This window comes from Antedon mediterranea, chromosome 5 (genome assembly GCF_964355755.1).
Source record: "Antedon mediterranea chromosome 5, ecAntMedi1.1, whole genome shotgun sequence".
In the NCBI taxonomy this organism is placed as follows: domain Eukaryota; kingdom Metazoa; phylum Echinodermata; class Crinoidea; order Comatulida; family Antedonidae; genus Antedon; species Antedon mediterranea.
The window spans coordinates 19,195,757-19,213,748 of record NC_092674.1 but is presented as its reverse complement, the minus strand read 5'-3'; the positions used below and the strand labels follow the sequence as shown (position 1 = coordinate 19,213,748).

At 32.4% G+C, this 17,992-nt stretch overlaps 2 protein-coding genes across 2 annotated transcripts in view; one reads left to right on the top strand and one right to left on the bottom strand.

Moving 5' to 3' along the window:
• Positions 1-652, bottom strand: part of LOC140048651 (cell division control protein 45 homolog) — a 28,973-nt gene extending 28,321 nt beyond the window's left edge. The window contains exon 1 of the mRNA XM_072093421.1: positions 516-652. The gene's annotated coding sequence lies outside the window, so the exon portion shown is untranslated. The remainder of the gene's footprint in view (positions 1-515) is intronic.
• Positions 653-766: 114 nt separating this feature from the next.
• Positions 767-16,547, top strand: LOC140049204 (ubiquitin recognition factor in ER-associated degradation protein 1-like). The gene is made up of 11 exons (XM_072094033.1): positions 767-842; positions 6,188-6,227; positions 7,339-7,450; positions 7,851-7,883; positions 9,125-9,246; positions 13,572-13,702; positions 13,860-14,001; positions 14,274-14,342; positions 14,540-14,676; positions 15,079-15,163; positions 15,308-16,547. The coding sequence occupies exons 2-11, from the start codon at positions 6,225-6,227 to the stop codon at positions 15,380-15,382; spliced, it is 909 nt and encodes a 302-aa protein (XP_071950134.1). The 5' UTR covers positions 767-842; positions 6,188-6,224; the 3' UTR covers positions 15,383-16,547.
• The last annotated feature ends 1,445 nt before the right edge of the window (positions 16,548-17,992 follow it).

Genomic DNA, 17,992 nt, shown 5'->3' with positions numbered 1-17,992 from the left:
TGTCAATATCAATAAAATACGTGTAAACACCTTTAAAAACTTGATGAATTTGGTCTAAAGTGAGACGTTTCGGCCCACAAAGTGGAATGTTTCGGCCCATAAGTGGGCCGAATAGTCCCGGGCCGAATCGTCCCTGAATCCTACAGACAGCGCTATACTTAGTTTTGACAATATATCGGTCGCGTTTGAAATCAATCATTATTTTGTGGATGAGTTATAAATATATTCGTTGTATATCGATTTAAATACTACTAGTACTAGGCCTAGGCCTAGGCCTACTAATATAGATTATTACTACAGTAGCTAGGACCAACTACTACTACTAAGTACTAGGCTACTAACCTCCTCTTGTTGGCCTCTATCTAGTAGGCTAGGCCGGCATAGCCTACTAGCTAGTAGTACTAGTAGGCCTAGGCTAGCCGGCTAGTCTAGAGGCCCCCTCCCTGCCTGCCTACCTCCTAGTCTTAGGCCTAGACCTATACCTAAAAAATGTGTTCATATATTAACTGCTGTACCTTTTAGCCTCTAAACCAATGTCATATTTTACTATTTTGATGCGTTTTACTTGTCGCAACGTTGTTGTGTTTAAGCTGCGTATAGCCTTTCTTTGGCTTATTTATTTCGCGGGAATTTTTGCCAGTGTTATGTGTTTTTCTTCCTCTAAAATGTTGCTTGTGATTGGCTAAAAATAGGGGTTGCTGGTTTGTTGTTTGCAAAACTTTCCTACACATACACACTCTGCCTAAATTGAGGGCGTTACATTGTTGTTCTTTTTTGCCATATTGCATATTGCTGATTCATTTATTAGAATTCGCAAATTTTAAATAATGTAAATTAAACAGGTATCGATAAGAATTATTGCTTAACTTTAACTAAAGTTAACTTTAGTAGGATAGTCTAGACATATCCATTCACAGACAGTTACAGACCTAGGCCTAGAGTACTAGCCTAGGCCTAGCCTATCTAGGCTAGACGGCATCCGGCTGGACTAGCTAGTTAGGCCTAGTAGGCCTCTCTTTTTTCTAGAGGCCTACCTAGCCTAAGTAAGTAAGCTAGCCTAGCTAGCTAGTAGGGCCTAGGCCTTCTACTAGCCTACTAGATAGTAGGGCCTCCTCCTGCTTCAGCTAGGCTGCTAGCCTAGGCCTGACCTACTATCGGTCTGTGGTTCAGACGATCGGAACCACAGACGATCGGGCCCATTGTAAGACGATCGGGCTCAAATCGATCACGTTTAATTTTGGTCGCAATAAAACCAACTTTTGGAATTTGTTTTGGCGCGCACCACCACTACGCTTTTTTTTTATAATGCCGATTGCGTTTTTCTTTAGTCGCAATTTTGTATTTGGCGCACTAGGCCTAGGCCTAAATACATTTTCGTGATCATTTATTATACATCGTGATCGTTTTTATATTATGTAGGTCTACTTTTACCGCCTGGATATTTTATTATATTATTTATTATTATTATATTTATTATATTATCATGCATATAACCTCTTGATTCTGTCAGGATCTTTATTTATTTATTAGGTTACTGTAGGTTAAACATGATATGCATATAACCTCTTGATTCTGTCAGGATCTTTATTTATTTATTTATCCTTTCCTTACCAATATCTTGGCATCAGTTTCATCTAGCTAAGTAAATTTTTCAGAGTATATTCCTTACTTGCCAAGAATCGATGTGGTTAGGTTTTCACGGTGCACAATCAAAAATTACGCGGTCTACGCACGATTTAACGAAATCACGTTTGTAATCATATCTTCACAAGCATGAATCACTTTTAAACAAAATTTGGTACTCATAAATTTCGGGTCATATTTCATCATATGGCAATACAATTACGTGCGTAGCGCGTATAACGCATGTGTACGCGCCCTTAAAATGTTCAAAATTGTCAAAATTTATTTTCGATGAAATTAGAGTACGTTTCAGGCAATTTTAAGCGTTTAAAACATCTTTTTTTTTATTTCATTTTCTTGAAGTGTATGTATCGTATGATTTATTATGAAATTAAGAGAACAAAAGTTGATTAAGTCATCATTAATGGCATATTAAATTTTAAAAATGAATTTCAACAATCAAACAAATTATAACATTTTCTTAGGCCGAAATAACAAACTTAACATTAACTTCATATATTAAAGTTAAAAGTATATAGTTTAACAGTGCATCATTTTTTTCAATTTTTAAAGATGTCATAGTAAAACATTATAATTCATTGCGGTATGTAATAATCTATCTGCACCAAAGTGGTTACTGCATAGTAAGTACACAGAGGAAACTTTCCATAACTTTTAGTCAGTTGTGTATGGCTCGGTGGTCTTTGCTCCTGTTTATAGCATTCAAGGTACCGAGTTCGAGTCTCACCTTGGGAAACGAAACGAAATAAGATTTTTTTTATTATCCGTATTGTTTGTTCAATTGTATTTTTTAGTGTATAGATTATACACATGATTTATAATGAAATCTAGATAAAAAGTATTTTATGTCTTTATGTAAAAAATGTGGTTTATGACATTATACGCAGAGGGATTGTGATACCGGCTATTGTATTTGCGTAAACAAGATCCTATCATATTATTATAAATAATTAAAGATTCTGAGAAAATCAATCAATCAATATATCTTTTAAAAATCTATTATCTTTATTTAAATCAATGCATATACTCTATTAAATTCGTCATAGTGACGAATTAAATCTAGTTATATATTTCATTTATTTTATTACAGGTGAGAGGGATGACCTTTTTAAAATTACCATTATTGTAAAAATATGATTGTTTATAATCATAATTATACTAATTAAACTAATATAATGAAACGTCAATGGTCGGATAATTTGTATGTGGTGGTAGAAGATGAGACGAGAAACCTTCATGGGCCTGTTGTTCTCCAGCACGTTTGGTGACCGTGACACAATCCAGGGATTTTCCTTACAATAAAATGTAGTGTGTTACGGACTAAACATCAAAGCGATAAACGCCTGCCAAAACAGTTAGATTCCTATAAAACCAGAACCTCTGTAACCAATTATATCTTTGATAATTTAAATGTTAAGGCTCGACGATCTTCTATTTATTATTTTGGTCCCAAACTTTGGACTTCACTCTCAACAGAAATCTTCCTTTTCTAGTTTTAAATCTAATTTCAAACACAAAATGGTGTCAGAATATGCTACATAATTTTTCGCCGATCTTTTATCCTTATTTATTTGGTGGTGATACATGGCATTAAATCCTTCACCCTGGTATTCAATAATCTCCGCTACATTGTATCGTTATACTTGTTATTATACCATATTTAATTATATTTCATATTGTACTCTAATTGTTATCATTATCCCTTTTATCATTATATTATATAACTGCCTGGTTTATCTTAACCTCTATAATTTAATTTTTTTATTTTATGTACCTTCACTTTTATATATTTATATTTTAGTCTACTCCGTAGCATTGTTACTATACTTAGCGGTTCTACTGTAAATGTTATTATTTGGTACATGGACCAATATAAAACAAACATTACTTAATTAAAAGTGGATTATTTAAATATTTTAAGCTAACTTTTAGTTAGAATTTATGTACTATTATGTTTTTTCATAATTTGTACATATATTTAATTTTTTATTTATTTACATACATTATTAATTCACTACCATAAGTTAAAAAACAGTAATTCATTATACTGCATATCAATGTTTTATTGAACATTATATAGAAGTTGTATGTAACTAAAATCACTACGGGGGTCACAACTTAAAGTTCAGTGAACTTACTGTGACCTCCATCCACCCACATTTAATATATGTATACTCACGTTTGTTCAAATTATATATATAAGTGAGTGGAAAAATAAACAAATTGAAACGAAATGTACTCTTGTGGGTACATTTTTACAATAATTTTTAAAGAGTAAACTTATTGCAACCTGTACAATAAATTGAAAACAAATAAATTAGGCCTAAATAAACATTCATCCCTTACAGTATGTAACATATATCGCCAGAACCAATTACAGAGTTTAAAAAAATTTGGTTTTTAAATTGGGAAACGGCGAAAATGTATCTAGCCAACACATATAAACAGATAGTCAACCTATAAAATACAGTATAACCTACAGCTCTAAAGAATCTCTCAACTAGAGACCAATTAAAAGAAAAATATCGAAAAAAAAAGAAAAACCGCCATAGCCCCATTTACTACCATCCAGCTGCATCCATCGAATCGGTATTTACTTTCTTTGTATATGAATGGAGAACAAGTATGTTCTGCGTAAGCATTTTAACTGAATTTTAATCAGAATTGTGGTGACATTGTTCCTCTACTCCTAAATATGTATGACTTGGTGATGGAGAGTGATAGGAAATTGTTCCTCTACTCCTAAATATGTATGACTTGGTGATGGAGAGTGATAGGAAATTGTTCCTCTACTCCTAAATATGTATGACTTGGTGATGGAGAGTGATAGGAAATTGTTCCTCTACTCCTAAATATGTATGACTTGGTGATGGAGAGTGATAGGAAATTGTTCCTCTACTCCTAAATATGTATGACTTGGTGATGGAGAGTGATAGGAAATTGTTCCTCTACTCCTAAATATGTATGACTTGGTGATGGAGAGTGATAGGAAATTGTTCCTCTACTCCTAAATATGTATGACTTGGTGATGGAGAGTGATAGGAAATTGTTCCTCTACTCCTAAATAGGTATGACTTGGTGATGGAGAGTGATAGGAAATTGTTCCTCTACTCCTAAATATGTATGACTTGGTGATGGAGAGTGATAGGAAATTGTTCCTCTACTCCTAAATATGTATGACTTGGTGATGGAGAGTGATAGGAAATTGTTCCTCTACTCCTAAATATGTATGACTTGGTGATGGAGAGTGATAGGAAATTGTTCCTCTACTCCTAAATATGTATGACTTGGTGATGGAGAGTGATAGGAAATTGTTCCTCTACTCCTAAATATGTATGACTTGGTGATGGAGAGTGATAGGAAATTGTTCCTCTACTCCTAAATATGTATGACTTGGTGATGGAGAGTGATAGGAAATTGTTCCTCTACTCCTAAATATGTATGACTTGGTGATGGAGAGTGATAGGAAATTGTTCCTCTACTCCTAAATATGTATGACTTGGTGATGGAGAGTGATAGGAAATTGTTCCTCTACTCCTAAATATGTATGACTTGGTGATGGAGAGTGATAGGAAATTGTTCCTCTACTCCTAAATATGTATGACTTGGTGATGGAGAGTGATAGGAAATTGTTCCTCTACTCCTAAATATGTATGACTTGGTGATGGAGAGTGATAGGAAATTGTTCCTCTACTCCTAAATATGTATGACTTGGTGATGGAGAGTGATAGGAAATTGTTCCTCTACTCCTAAATATGTATGACTTGGTGATGGAGAGTGATAGGAAATTGTTCCTCTACTCCTAAATATGTATGACTTGGTGATGGAGAGTGATAGGAAATTGTTCCTCTACTCCTAAATATGTATGACTTGGTGATGGAGAGTGATAGGAAATTGTTCCTCTACTCCTAAATATGTATGACTTGGTGATGGAGAGTGATAGGAAATTGTTCCTCTACTCCTAAATATGTATGACTTGGTGATGGAGAGTGATAGGAAATTGTTCCTCTACTCCTAAATATGTATGACTTGGTGATGGAGAGTGATAGGAAATTGTTCCTCTACTCCTAAATATGTATGACTTGGTGATGGAGAGTGATAGGAAATTGTTCCTCTACTCCTAAATATGTATGACTTGGTGATGGAGAGTGATAGGAAATTGTTCCTCTACTCCTAAATATGTATGACTTGGTGATGGAGAGTGATAGGAAATTGTTCCTCTACTCCTAAATATGTATGACTTGGTGATGGAGAGTGATAGGAAATTGTTCCTCTACTCCTAAATATGTATGACTTGGTGATGGAGAGTGATAGGAAATTGTTCCTCTACTCCTAAATATGTATGACTTGGTGATGGAGAGTGATAGGAAATTGTTCGACCGTGTTATATCGTATCCAACTGTCGTCTAGTTTAATAACCTTTATAACTTTATTAAGTTAACCGTATAAATTATCTTTGTAACATTGTCCAACCATGGATATAGGTCCATGGTCCAACTCTCTGCCAGTTAAATAACCACTTTCTTTTATTTATATTTTACAGAATCAATCAAGAGAAGTAGAAACACTTAACCACCAGAATGGTAAAGCAGAAGTTTAAACTATTGATAAGACACTTTACCTGCAATTTTTAATGTTTTGTAAAAATAATGCATATAACTTTAAAAACATTAAACCAGGTCATTCCTTGCTTTGAATGTACTTTAAAAACATTAAACCAGGTCATTCCTTGCTTTGAATGTACTTTAAAAACATTAAACCAGGTCATTCCTTGCTTTGAATGTACTTTAAAAACATTAAACCAGGTCATTCCTTGCTTTGAATGTACTTTAAAAACATTAAACCAGGTCATTCCTTGCTTTGAATGTACTTTCTAAGGTTTATTATGATAAAAAGAGAAGGCAATTCACTACCTAAGTGACTCGCATCGAATGTTCTCTCGTAGATGGTCTTAGCAGAGATCGCATGCGCAAGATGGATAACTGTTGCCAAGCTCCTATCTTATAATACTACAAACCCTATAAATCCATGGACGTCATTGATTAAAGCGCCTTCTATTTTGATTTAAAATGTAAATTTTGCAGTATGCCTCAAAGTATCTTTGGTTCCTCTTGAGGGTTGATTCACGGAAAAGGGAAGAAATTATTATTATCTAGACACTTTCCGATTAATTCTGTGTGTTTATATTGACATGCTTGGTTCAACAACTTCATTCTTTGTTCAAAACATCGGGTGCATCACATAAGCAATATGAAAATATATATCTGTGCGCGATGCATTCTAATATTTATAGCAGGCCAATTAAAATATTAGAATCAACTTATTTTTCACATTTGTAACCTAAGACAATAACAATTATCGCAATAGGTCTACAAAGTATTTATTTTTACATAAAATGTAGTTAAATTAGATTTTTAAAAAGGTAGGTGAAGTGTCTTTATACTTTAGATTGTTTGACTGTCTGTTTAAATTTAGTACCACCAATGAAATTTATATAAGGAGAAAGAAGTCATGATTCAACATTTCGATCTTTATTGGATCATCAGAAAGTGCTTTTCTCAAATCAATTCCTGATGACAATCCTTGCAATAAAGATCGAACATTGAATCAAGTTCTTCTGAATATTTAGTCTTAAAATAGATATTTCCTCAAGTTATTACAGTGTTAATTTTGTTTTATATTTGTATTGCCTAGTTTGGGTTTTCATTTGATAATGTCCAGAGGAGTTACAAGACACAATACCGATGCTTCTCAGTGTCAATGTTACAAGGGAATTGCCGTCAGGATGTTGAAAGAGGTGGAAAAAGTAAGTCATACAAACAAAAAAATCAAAGCATTCTTCATTTAATAGAATTGATTAAATTGTTGGGGTAGTTCCATTTCATCCTAACTACCGTAATGGTGGCTTTATATTGACAGAAAACTCAAATTACTGTGTCAACAAATCAAATTCTCCAAGACAGTTGCTTAGTTTTAGACTCCCATAAGCCTTTCTTTTGCAGCTGCACTATTCTGGCCATGAAAAAAATTCTGCTGTCAAAATCCAGGATTTGAACCGAGAATTTGTAAGCAATTAGGTAAATTAGCCACCAATCTGAAGATTGAAGCTAAGGTCAAATCTTTTAAATGTTTTCAGCCTTTTCATAAAATCAATAAAATTTTTATTTTCTGATCTATTTAATTTATTATTTGTTCTCTCATTTTAGTCATTATGCCACCTTCTGCATTAGATACATTAAGTAAGTACTGTATTTTCTTTTTTCCACAAAGTGAAATCAGTCACAAAGTATGCACTTTATATTGCATTTATTAAATTATTTAGCATTATACAGTACTTATATAATAATAAGCATCAGCCCTGTTCTTTTATATGTACTACTGTACATTAAATATTTTTTATATTACATAGCCTATGTAAATACGTGAACGTGATTGGTTGAAACTGCATCACATGACTACTGCTGCGAGGATCATAAATCGTATATTTTTACTCGTGTAATTTTCACGCGATTATTGTTTCCCTGTCATTAAACATATAAAATCCAGTAAATTGTCGAAGAGTTTGATATTAACTGTGTAATTTGCTTGTGGCAACACTCACGTTTGGCGATAAATAAATAAAAGTCATCTACTGGGACTTGAACTCGCGAAGATTAGTCCACATCATCACGATACTACATTTTACATGCTGCGGCACATAACTTGCTTGAAGAAATAATTCAACTAAACTTTTCTATAGAGAGACAAAAAACTGTTTGTGATTGGTCAATACTGACGGTAGTAACCTGGTATGTGCGGCGCGCTAAATATCGGGTGATTCGGCTCGAAGAAGATGAATTATTATTTATTTTTCCGACCTGGTAATATTATTACTATTAATATGCTTATTGATGATAATTCTTCTGTTAATTTAAAATCCAGTAGATATTCTACTTGTTGTTGGCTATGTAATATAACAGATATCGCCTTTTATATTGGTAAAATATAAGGTTTGATACCCCTAAGGAAATGATATTATGCTCTCGAAAATTAAATTTCCCTCAGCTGGTGCTTCGGGAAATATATATTCCCTTGAGAAAATATCATTCCCTCTGAGATGTCAAATCTTATATTTTACCTCTAAGCAGGCAATATCTGTATAATATGTTTTGTGTTTAAAATTTTAAAAATCGAATTGCCGTTAATGTATTAAATGTTTAAATAATTAATGGCAAATGTGACAATAATGAATTGTTATCAACAGAACATAATGTAACACAATGTTGTTATTCATCAACATAACATATTCTGTCAACAGCTCGTATGAACATAATGTACCCAATGTTGTTATTCATCAACATAACATATTCTGTCAACAGCTCGTATGAACATAATGTACCCAATGTTGTTATTCATCAACATAACATATTCTGTCAACAGCTCGTTTGAACATAATGTACCCAATGTTGTTATTCATCAACATAACATATTCTGTCAACAGCTCGTATGAACATAATGTACCCAATGTTGTTCAAGTTAACAAATGTAAAAGAACATCGTGAAACACATTGTGGTGTCTTAGAATTTGTTGCTGATGAAGGAAAAGTTTATTTACCTTACTGGGTAAGTACTGTAAACATACCAACTGGTGTTCTTCAGCACACCAGAAAAATTATGTGAATTTAATATTAAAATAACTAACTAACTAATAAATCAAGTCTCATCCTTGGCTATTTTTTAATTGATTTTTTTTTAATTAATCAATATGACATTATCTGTCTTGTCTTAAGGATTTTTTATTGCAGAAAGTTAAGATATTAGTTGCTAATAACACATATCCCCTTATTAATATGACTTGGCTAAAACATGTATATTTACTCAGCCTGTATTTAACGTTAACAGTTCATACACCATAAAAAACCACAGGCTGTTGTAGTTACTAGCATAGATAATATTATAATAATAATATTTGTTGGTTACTTTCCTTTAAACGAGGAGGAACACTTTTGTAACAAGAGGTTTAACCCATACAAAATGTTTACAAAATTTAATATATAGTTACAATTGTGATATAAAGATATACTTTTATATTTAAGAAATTGACCTTTGTATCGGAATTTAAATAGGTTCACAAACTTGACCCAGAAAGTCCGAAGGAGAGTTTGTCCAGATGTTTTAATGACCATTTAGTTTATAATAGAATCCCTAAAGAAAACACTTAGCTTAATTTTGTGACTTTCCCATCGTTAAAACCAGGAGTGATTGACACTATTTAAGTACAGATTTGACAGTGTCATCCATCACAGAAATACCTTATGACACCGTTAATCACTCCCACTTAAACACCCCTGGATCAACTTAGGACCAATCGTTACCCTCACAGATGATGTAATGACATTATGCAAATGAACTGAGCCAATATACCCCCAAGTTTCAGAAGGGCCCAGACACACCATACAGCCACTTCTCCAGAAGCAGACTAACACACTTCACACCTCACCGACAGCATCATTGATCCTCCGCGTTCCTTATGTATACTTATAGTTGTATATTGTACTGAAGTATTATACTGAATAAATAATATATGTGTTACGACAGTCAAGCGAGTCAGAGTCCTTCATTAGTACCTCAACAACCCAAACGTTATATTACATGGTGGAAGACCCAAATTTCATAAGGAACGGAGTGAGAAAACAAGAAATAAACACTTAACAAGACACGAAGACGAAGACAAAAATAACCACATTTGTTTGAAAGGAGAGAAATTTACTTTGACTCAAAAGACAAGCTGAAATTATATTTGAATGAGATCGAGACAAGCAGAAATTTGATCAAATTATTACCATTGGATGAAGACAAAAAAGATAATCGAGGAAGACACAAAAGACAAGCTGAAATTATATTTGAATGAAATCGAGACAAGCAGAAATTTTATGAAATTATAACCATTGGATAAAGACAAAGAAGATAATCGAGGAAGACCCAAGAAGAATCAAAACAGAAGCAAGCGGACAAGAACTGTTTCGTTTAGAGACTTTCAACTTCACGCCGTTTTTTTTATCGTTTTTTTCTTTAACATTTACTTTTTTGAACATTGATGAACACCTTTCGCATTTTTTTTTAATTCGTTGTTTGAACATTTAAACATTTTTGAACACTTTTGCATTCTTTTAATTCATTTTAATTGGATCCGAAGCATTTGGGGTAAGTCGAAACCATTTTGATTTTGATTTGTAACCTTGATTGAAAAAGTGAGAGTTTACATATATACACACTAAAACTGTTTTTTAAATTGTTAAAATAATTGTTGAATAAACCCACCGATAATAATGAGAAAATTCAGAACACCGTTAACGTAGTAAATGACGAAAACAATGTTTAATTTGTCAACGAACATGATAGGACACCAACCCAATTGCAATCAGATACCCTTACACATCCAACTAAATTTGAACCCCTTAACGTGCAACCTTACATTGACTGTGTAGAGAATAACATGGGATTAGCAGCCCCATTCCAAATGAAAGAAGAACAAATAAAGGAACAAACTAATTTAATTATGACAGCACCTAATGATTCAAGTATGACATTAAACCGAGGTAGATTTAAAGCAGGACATTTCCAAGTTTTAGTTTCATATTCTAAACCGACTTCAGCCAAACGTAACACCGATAAAACAAAAAACAAGAATCTAATGATCGCAAATTTTGGTGGAATATTGACAGATATAACGATACAGATAAATTAATTAAAGAGATCATTAATGATAAACAGATACCGATAAGTGGATCGCCAAAACGATTCATAAAACGTTTGTATAATGCAACGAATTACTGATTTAAATTTTTTTTGCAAGATTATTTTTAAATTACGACATTTGCTAAATTATTGATAGCATAGTCTACGTATTTGATGAGATTTGTTTAGTAATGATGTGATTTCAGTTAAAAGAGAATTGAAATTATGATTAAGTATTGATTTTGTAACGAGCTTTTTGATAATGATTAATTTTGAATTTTGAATGATCGATATATTGAGATATTAAAAAGAACGACAATCATTTTGTAACAAATATTTTGTTTAACCTTTGAGTCGTTAATCTCAAGCATTAATTAATTGATATACAAAAACAGGAGATTTTCTTAGTACTTTTAATTGTAATTTTTTTAACATTGAGTACAAAAGTCGAATTTGCCGACCGATTGAAATCGTAATTACCTGTAAATATAAATGCTTAAATCGATAAAGTTGTGACGATAACGATATATTGTGGATAAGTTTGTGTCAACGGGACACACACATTTGTTTCTTTAAAGTTTTAAGTGATTGAGTTTGATATTTTGATTCTAGGCTAATCAGCCACAGTTTCTTGAGTTTTATGTTTCGATTTGATTGATTTATATTTGAAGGCCATTAGAACGCGATAAGTTGTCGCGCTATTTGATATATATTCATTGTACATATTCTTTAAGTTCTTTAAATTTGACCAATTGACGTTTGATTAACGCTCGAGGGAGGAGTAGAGCCAATTACGAGCTATATATATAAACAACCGGATGGGCAGACTATAAATAAGTCGCACGAGCGTATCAAATATACAGTATTTACTGTCGAATTATAAGTTAATTTACTTTTGTGAGATTGTTATAATAGTTGAACTTGAAATTTTATTGTTTGAGTTTTATATCGTTTATTTAGTTTAATATTGTTTATTTTAAATAAATTTTAATTTTATTTATCTTAATTTTAGTCAATTCCAAATTTCCCCCTAAAATGGAATCCGAAAAGCTTGACGTTACACAGTTATGCTTAAAACACAAAATTCAAATGACGCCCCTGTCCACAGAATGTGCCCTTATAAAGAAGATAATCCTTTACCAAAGCGAACAAAACGTAATTCTCCATATTACCAAAACGATGCCATTTACTTTAGATTCCTTGAAAAGAGTTTTATTATTCCTTTGCGACATCCGTCCAGCAGACCAACTGACAAACCTCAAATTTTATATAAATTCCGGAATTTTTATACCAAATTCAATTTTAATTTCATTTTTTTAAGAGAGAGAAGAGAGAGAGTGAAAGTGATAAGGTTACACTTCAGAGTCAATGGTTTTGGCTAACTCAATTTTTGCTTATATGTATAATAATGTTTTTTTCTTTTATATAACTTTAATTTTGCATGCCACTATTATAACCATTTTTATATGTTAAATAGATTAAAAAAAAAAAGGGAAACAGAGGGATGTGATATAAAGATATACTTTTATATTTAAGAAATTGACCTTTGTATCGGAATTTAAATAGGTTCACAAACTTGACCCAGAAAGTCCGAAGGAGAGTTTGTCCAGATGTTTTAATGACCATTTAGTTTATAATAGAATCCCTAAAGAAAACACTTAGCTTAATTTTGTGACTTTCCCATCGTTAAAACCAGGAGTGATTGACACTATTTAAGTACAGATTTGACAGTGTCATCCATCACAGAAATACCTTATGACACCGTTAATCACTCCCACTTAAACACCCCTGGATCAACTTAGGACCAATCGTTACCCTCACAGATGATGTAATGACATTATGCAAATGAACTGAGCCAATATACCCCCAAGTTTCAGAAGGGCCCAGACACACCATACAGCCACTTCTCCAGAAGCAGACTAACACACTTCACACCTCACCGACAGCATCATTGATCCTCCGCGTTCCTTATGTATACTTATAGTTGTATATTGTACTGAAGTATTATACTGAATAAATAATATATGTGTTACGACAGTCAAGCGAGTCAGAGTCCTTCATTAGTACCTCAACAACCCAAACACTATATTACACAATATATAGATGCACAATTAAGTCAAGCAGTAAAATTTTAAAACAAGAAAATAAATTCATGGCAAATTGGGTTTGAATTTTATGACACTACTTTGGTACGTTTTTATTTTTTCCAGATGATGCAAAACTTGCTACTTCAAGAAGGAGACTTACTTCAGTTGGAAAGTACATCTTTGTCAGTGGCAACATTTTCCAAATTTCAACCACAGTCGGTTGATTTCTTAGATATTTCAAATCCAAAAGCAGTGTATCCTTTTGCTTTGCTAATGTTTATGTAATCGCTTTAATTTTAATTTTTTCAAACAAAAATGTAGTTATTAAACAGTTAGTTTGATTTGTTTTTTTTTTTTTTTAAATGTACATACATAAAGCTTGATTTTTGTACTTCTTTAACCCATTTAAAGACTCGAAAATATACTCCGAGGTTTTGCTTGTTTAACAAGAGGAGATATGATTGCAATTAAATACAATGATAAGATATATGAATTAAAAGTTTTGGAAACAAAGCCAGCCGATGCAGTGTCTATTATAGAATGTGATATGAGTGTAAGTACAACCATCAATATTTCAGTAAAATAATTTTTATCTGAAAAAAATTAAGAGTAATTTGGGAAACTCTTTTGCTATTGAGACCATTGCTATTTAGATCATTTTCTGGTTGCACTAGAAACATTACTAGACTAGAATCCTATAGACATGTTTTGTCCAGCACACACATGATAGGCAATACAAACGAATAATGTTAACATTTATTGAACATTTAAATATCTAAAAATCTTCTGATTTGGCTCACAGCTTGTAAACTTTTTTTTTCATAGGTTGATTTTACAGCACCAGTAGGCTATGTTGAACCACAGCGAGTAAAACCACAGGATCCAGAACCGGAGGTAAGGTGTGATTTGTTAAAGGCCATTCCTAACAATTTTAATTTTAATTTTGTATATTATACTTGTCTTAAATTGATCTGTTTCCATAAGTGTATAATCAATATTTTCATTCAAGATATGTTTTTGCCAGATATTTTGTATAATAGTATTCATTTTCTGTAAATGTTTCGATTTTTTCTTTTTTGATATCTACACAGAGTATGCAAGTTGATGATACCGACTATATTGATGAGAGTAAATTCATGGCATTTCAAGGATCTGGTAACAGACTGGATGGCAAGACTAAAAATTTAGACTCAAAACCAGTTTCTTTACAGCCACGCATCTACAAACGGTAATTATGTATTGCTCTCTACAAATATAATAAGAATATGTAATAAGATTTTGCATGTATACACAGTATACAATACAAGCCTATAGAAAGTACTACTATACAATCTTCCTGTTCAATCTAGCTTTATTCCCTTCTATTTTTTGAATATTTTAAAACTTGGTGAGTTATGTTAATAATGATGTTCGGGTCAGACCTCTGATATTTTAAGCGATCCTTATAGTTGGAAATCATTTGACTTAGTTTAGTGTTTATCTCTCGAGTGTTTATAACAATTTACCACACACCAATATATGAGCATTAACTAATATACAGTAAGGACTACATCAGCAAATTGGTGAATGTGGTTCAATATAACAGTTTTTAGAAGAAAAAAATATTAATATGTGAATAATTATGTTACAGTGGAATTCCGAACTATGATTACAAACAAGGAACAATTACATTTATAAGAACAGCTAAACCAACAACTAACCCTGATCAAAATGAAGTAAGTTGAAGGATAACAAGAGTCTGAACACACTTGAATTACCCAAACATTAAATAATCCTATTGATTGCTCATTGCTATTATGTATCAGTAGTAACATTGGGGTTTTTAATATAAATAATAATTATTACCTTTTTTTTTTCAGGATCAAACTGATAATTTTGAAGCATTTACTGGTGAAGGTAATCGACTTAGGAAAAAGACTGTAAGGAATAAGTGAAGATTACAATGTATACATTTAAATCCCAGTCCTCTATAATCTCAATTTTGACATAACATCTATATTTTGAATAATATCCTTCTCGGGTAAAAGAAATGCAATGCTGTACACTAGAATTATAACTGTTCCAAACTTTGTTTCGAGCAGTTTTAAGAGTTGTACATTATGACAACATATTTATAATATACATATAGTAATGTATGGTTAATATTGCTAAAATAAATAAAAAAGAATTTCTAGCAAAGCCTGTTAAACAACTGGCCATTTTTTTCAAAAAACCCAATACGTTACTATATTAAGTTATATTACATAGCTTGAATTGGTCGAAATGGCATCACATGACTAGCCCTCCAGGAATCCAAAATGTTTTGTTTCCCTAGGGAAATTATTTCTGTTATAGTGACTAGGCTCTGGATTGTGCCCGTATCAATACTAGATGATTGAGAATTGTGAATGTACACCTAACAAGTTCAATCCATTGATGAAGAAAGTACATGCTCTAATGTGTATTATATAACACCTATATAAATTCCTGTCATTTGATTGGACGAATGTGGGTCACATGGCGTGCAATAGTACGCACTATTCAACGATCGTTAAATAGTACTTTTTGAAACATTTTTGTTTGTTATTTAGATGTTATATAAAACAAATAATGAATGTTTTGTATTCGTGTAATGGTACAAATAATGGCACTTGGTGAATGATGAAAGGTTATATCAACTCGGCTTTGCCTCGTTGATATAACCTTTCATCATTCACCTCGTGCCATTATTTGTACCATTGCACTCATAAACATTCATTATTTGTATAATATAACACTCTTCAATGATAATAATGCAAATTTTAATTTTAAAGTATTAAGAAAAAAGTAGAACTTACATGCAAGGGAAAATAAGAAAGAAAGCACAGAGAGTAGTATAGTATTTTCCGTAGTATATAAATAAATAAGTGCTTTTTATTACGGGAAAATAATAAAAAGTTCTTCATATTCGTTCAGTTCTTCATTAGTATACTAGACAAAAGTGTATTTAAATCAACATTAAGGTTAATGAAGGTAAAACAATTAAATTAATTGCATTAAATTAATTTGTCTGTACGACAATAATGAATGTTTATAAAACGAACAAAGAATAATCCATTATCATATCGATATCATCATCAACATTAGTGGCTGTTTTATTGTAGCTGTTGTAGCCTCCTACGTGGAAAGCAATGCAGATAAGATATTAAACATTTCAATTTAAAGTACTTACTGGTCAGTAACCTCATCATCATGGCTGAAACTGATGATGATAAAGCTTGGTTCCCACTAGAACGTAACGCAAGGACGTAAACGCAACGCAAGCGTTTTAACCAATGACAAGCGAAGTTATAGACAGTTAGCAATCACAAGCGAATAAGCCATCGCTTGTGATTGGTCAATTCACTTGCGTTGCGTTACGTCCTTGCTAGTGGGAACCACGCTTTAGGTGTGTCTATTAAATTGTGAAGGTTCATATTTTCCTGTGAATCGTGGTTCCCACTAGATCGTAACGCAGCGACGTATTGACACAAAGTGGTGTATTGCGTAATCGCAAGTGGGAACCGACGACGCAACAGTGCTGCAAATATCACAGGTTCGATTTCACGCAGACGGAGGTAAACACAATTAATTGAAGGGAATTTTCTTATGTTGCGTAGGTTGCGTTACGTTCGCGTCGCTAGTGGGAACACTGAATGTTAGAGTTACTCTAGTAGCTAGATCAACTTTCGTATGCACTTTGAGGTCCAGAGAATTTGACTTCAGAAATTGGTTTAGGATGGTCAAACAATCATTATTGGCTTGGTTACACATTTTGAAAATGTGGCAGAAGGTCAAAAGGTCAGGTGAAAGGTTATAAAACTAAACACTAATAGGTCTTTAAATCTTGACAACCACTGGTCTCAAATTGATCAGAAGGTATACATTTATATTCAGTCTAATGCGACTATTTAGTAAAAAATGACCGGAAATGCCATTTCTGACCTTTGACCCACACCCAGGGCATGTATGTATCTCCGTAACTACTGGTTGTAGACACTTGAATTTGGTCTTAAATTGTTCGATATAAACATTTTGTTGTTTGTTGCATATTTTTTTTAAATGTTACAATGGGTCAGGGTCAAGGGTTATATGAACAAATACAAATAGATACTTGTATCTCGGCAACCACTCTAACGGGACATTTTAGTCAAAAATTATCAGAAATGTCATTTCTGACCTTTGACCCACATATCAGGGCATCTTCATATCTCTGTAAGTACTGGTCGTAGAAACTTAAATTTGGTATCAAATTGTTAGAAATACACATATTTACATTCATTCTAACAGAAAATTTGGATGAAAGATGATCAGAAATACTATTAATTACTAATGTTTTAAACAAAAAACATATCTCTACACAACTTATCCTTAGACAGTAATGTTATGCAATAACTGATGCTTTTTTTTTTTTTTTTTTTATCTTATGTGGGTTCATCCCACTTTTATTTCCATACCACTGTTCTCTTTACATATATTTTTCACTATACACTATACATATCATTATATTTACAATGTTTGTTTAATCATCTGTATACATATACTTA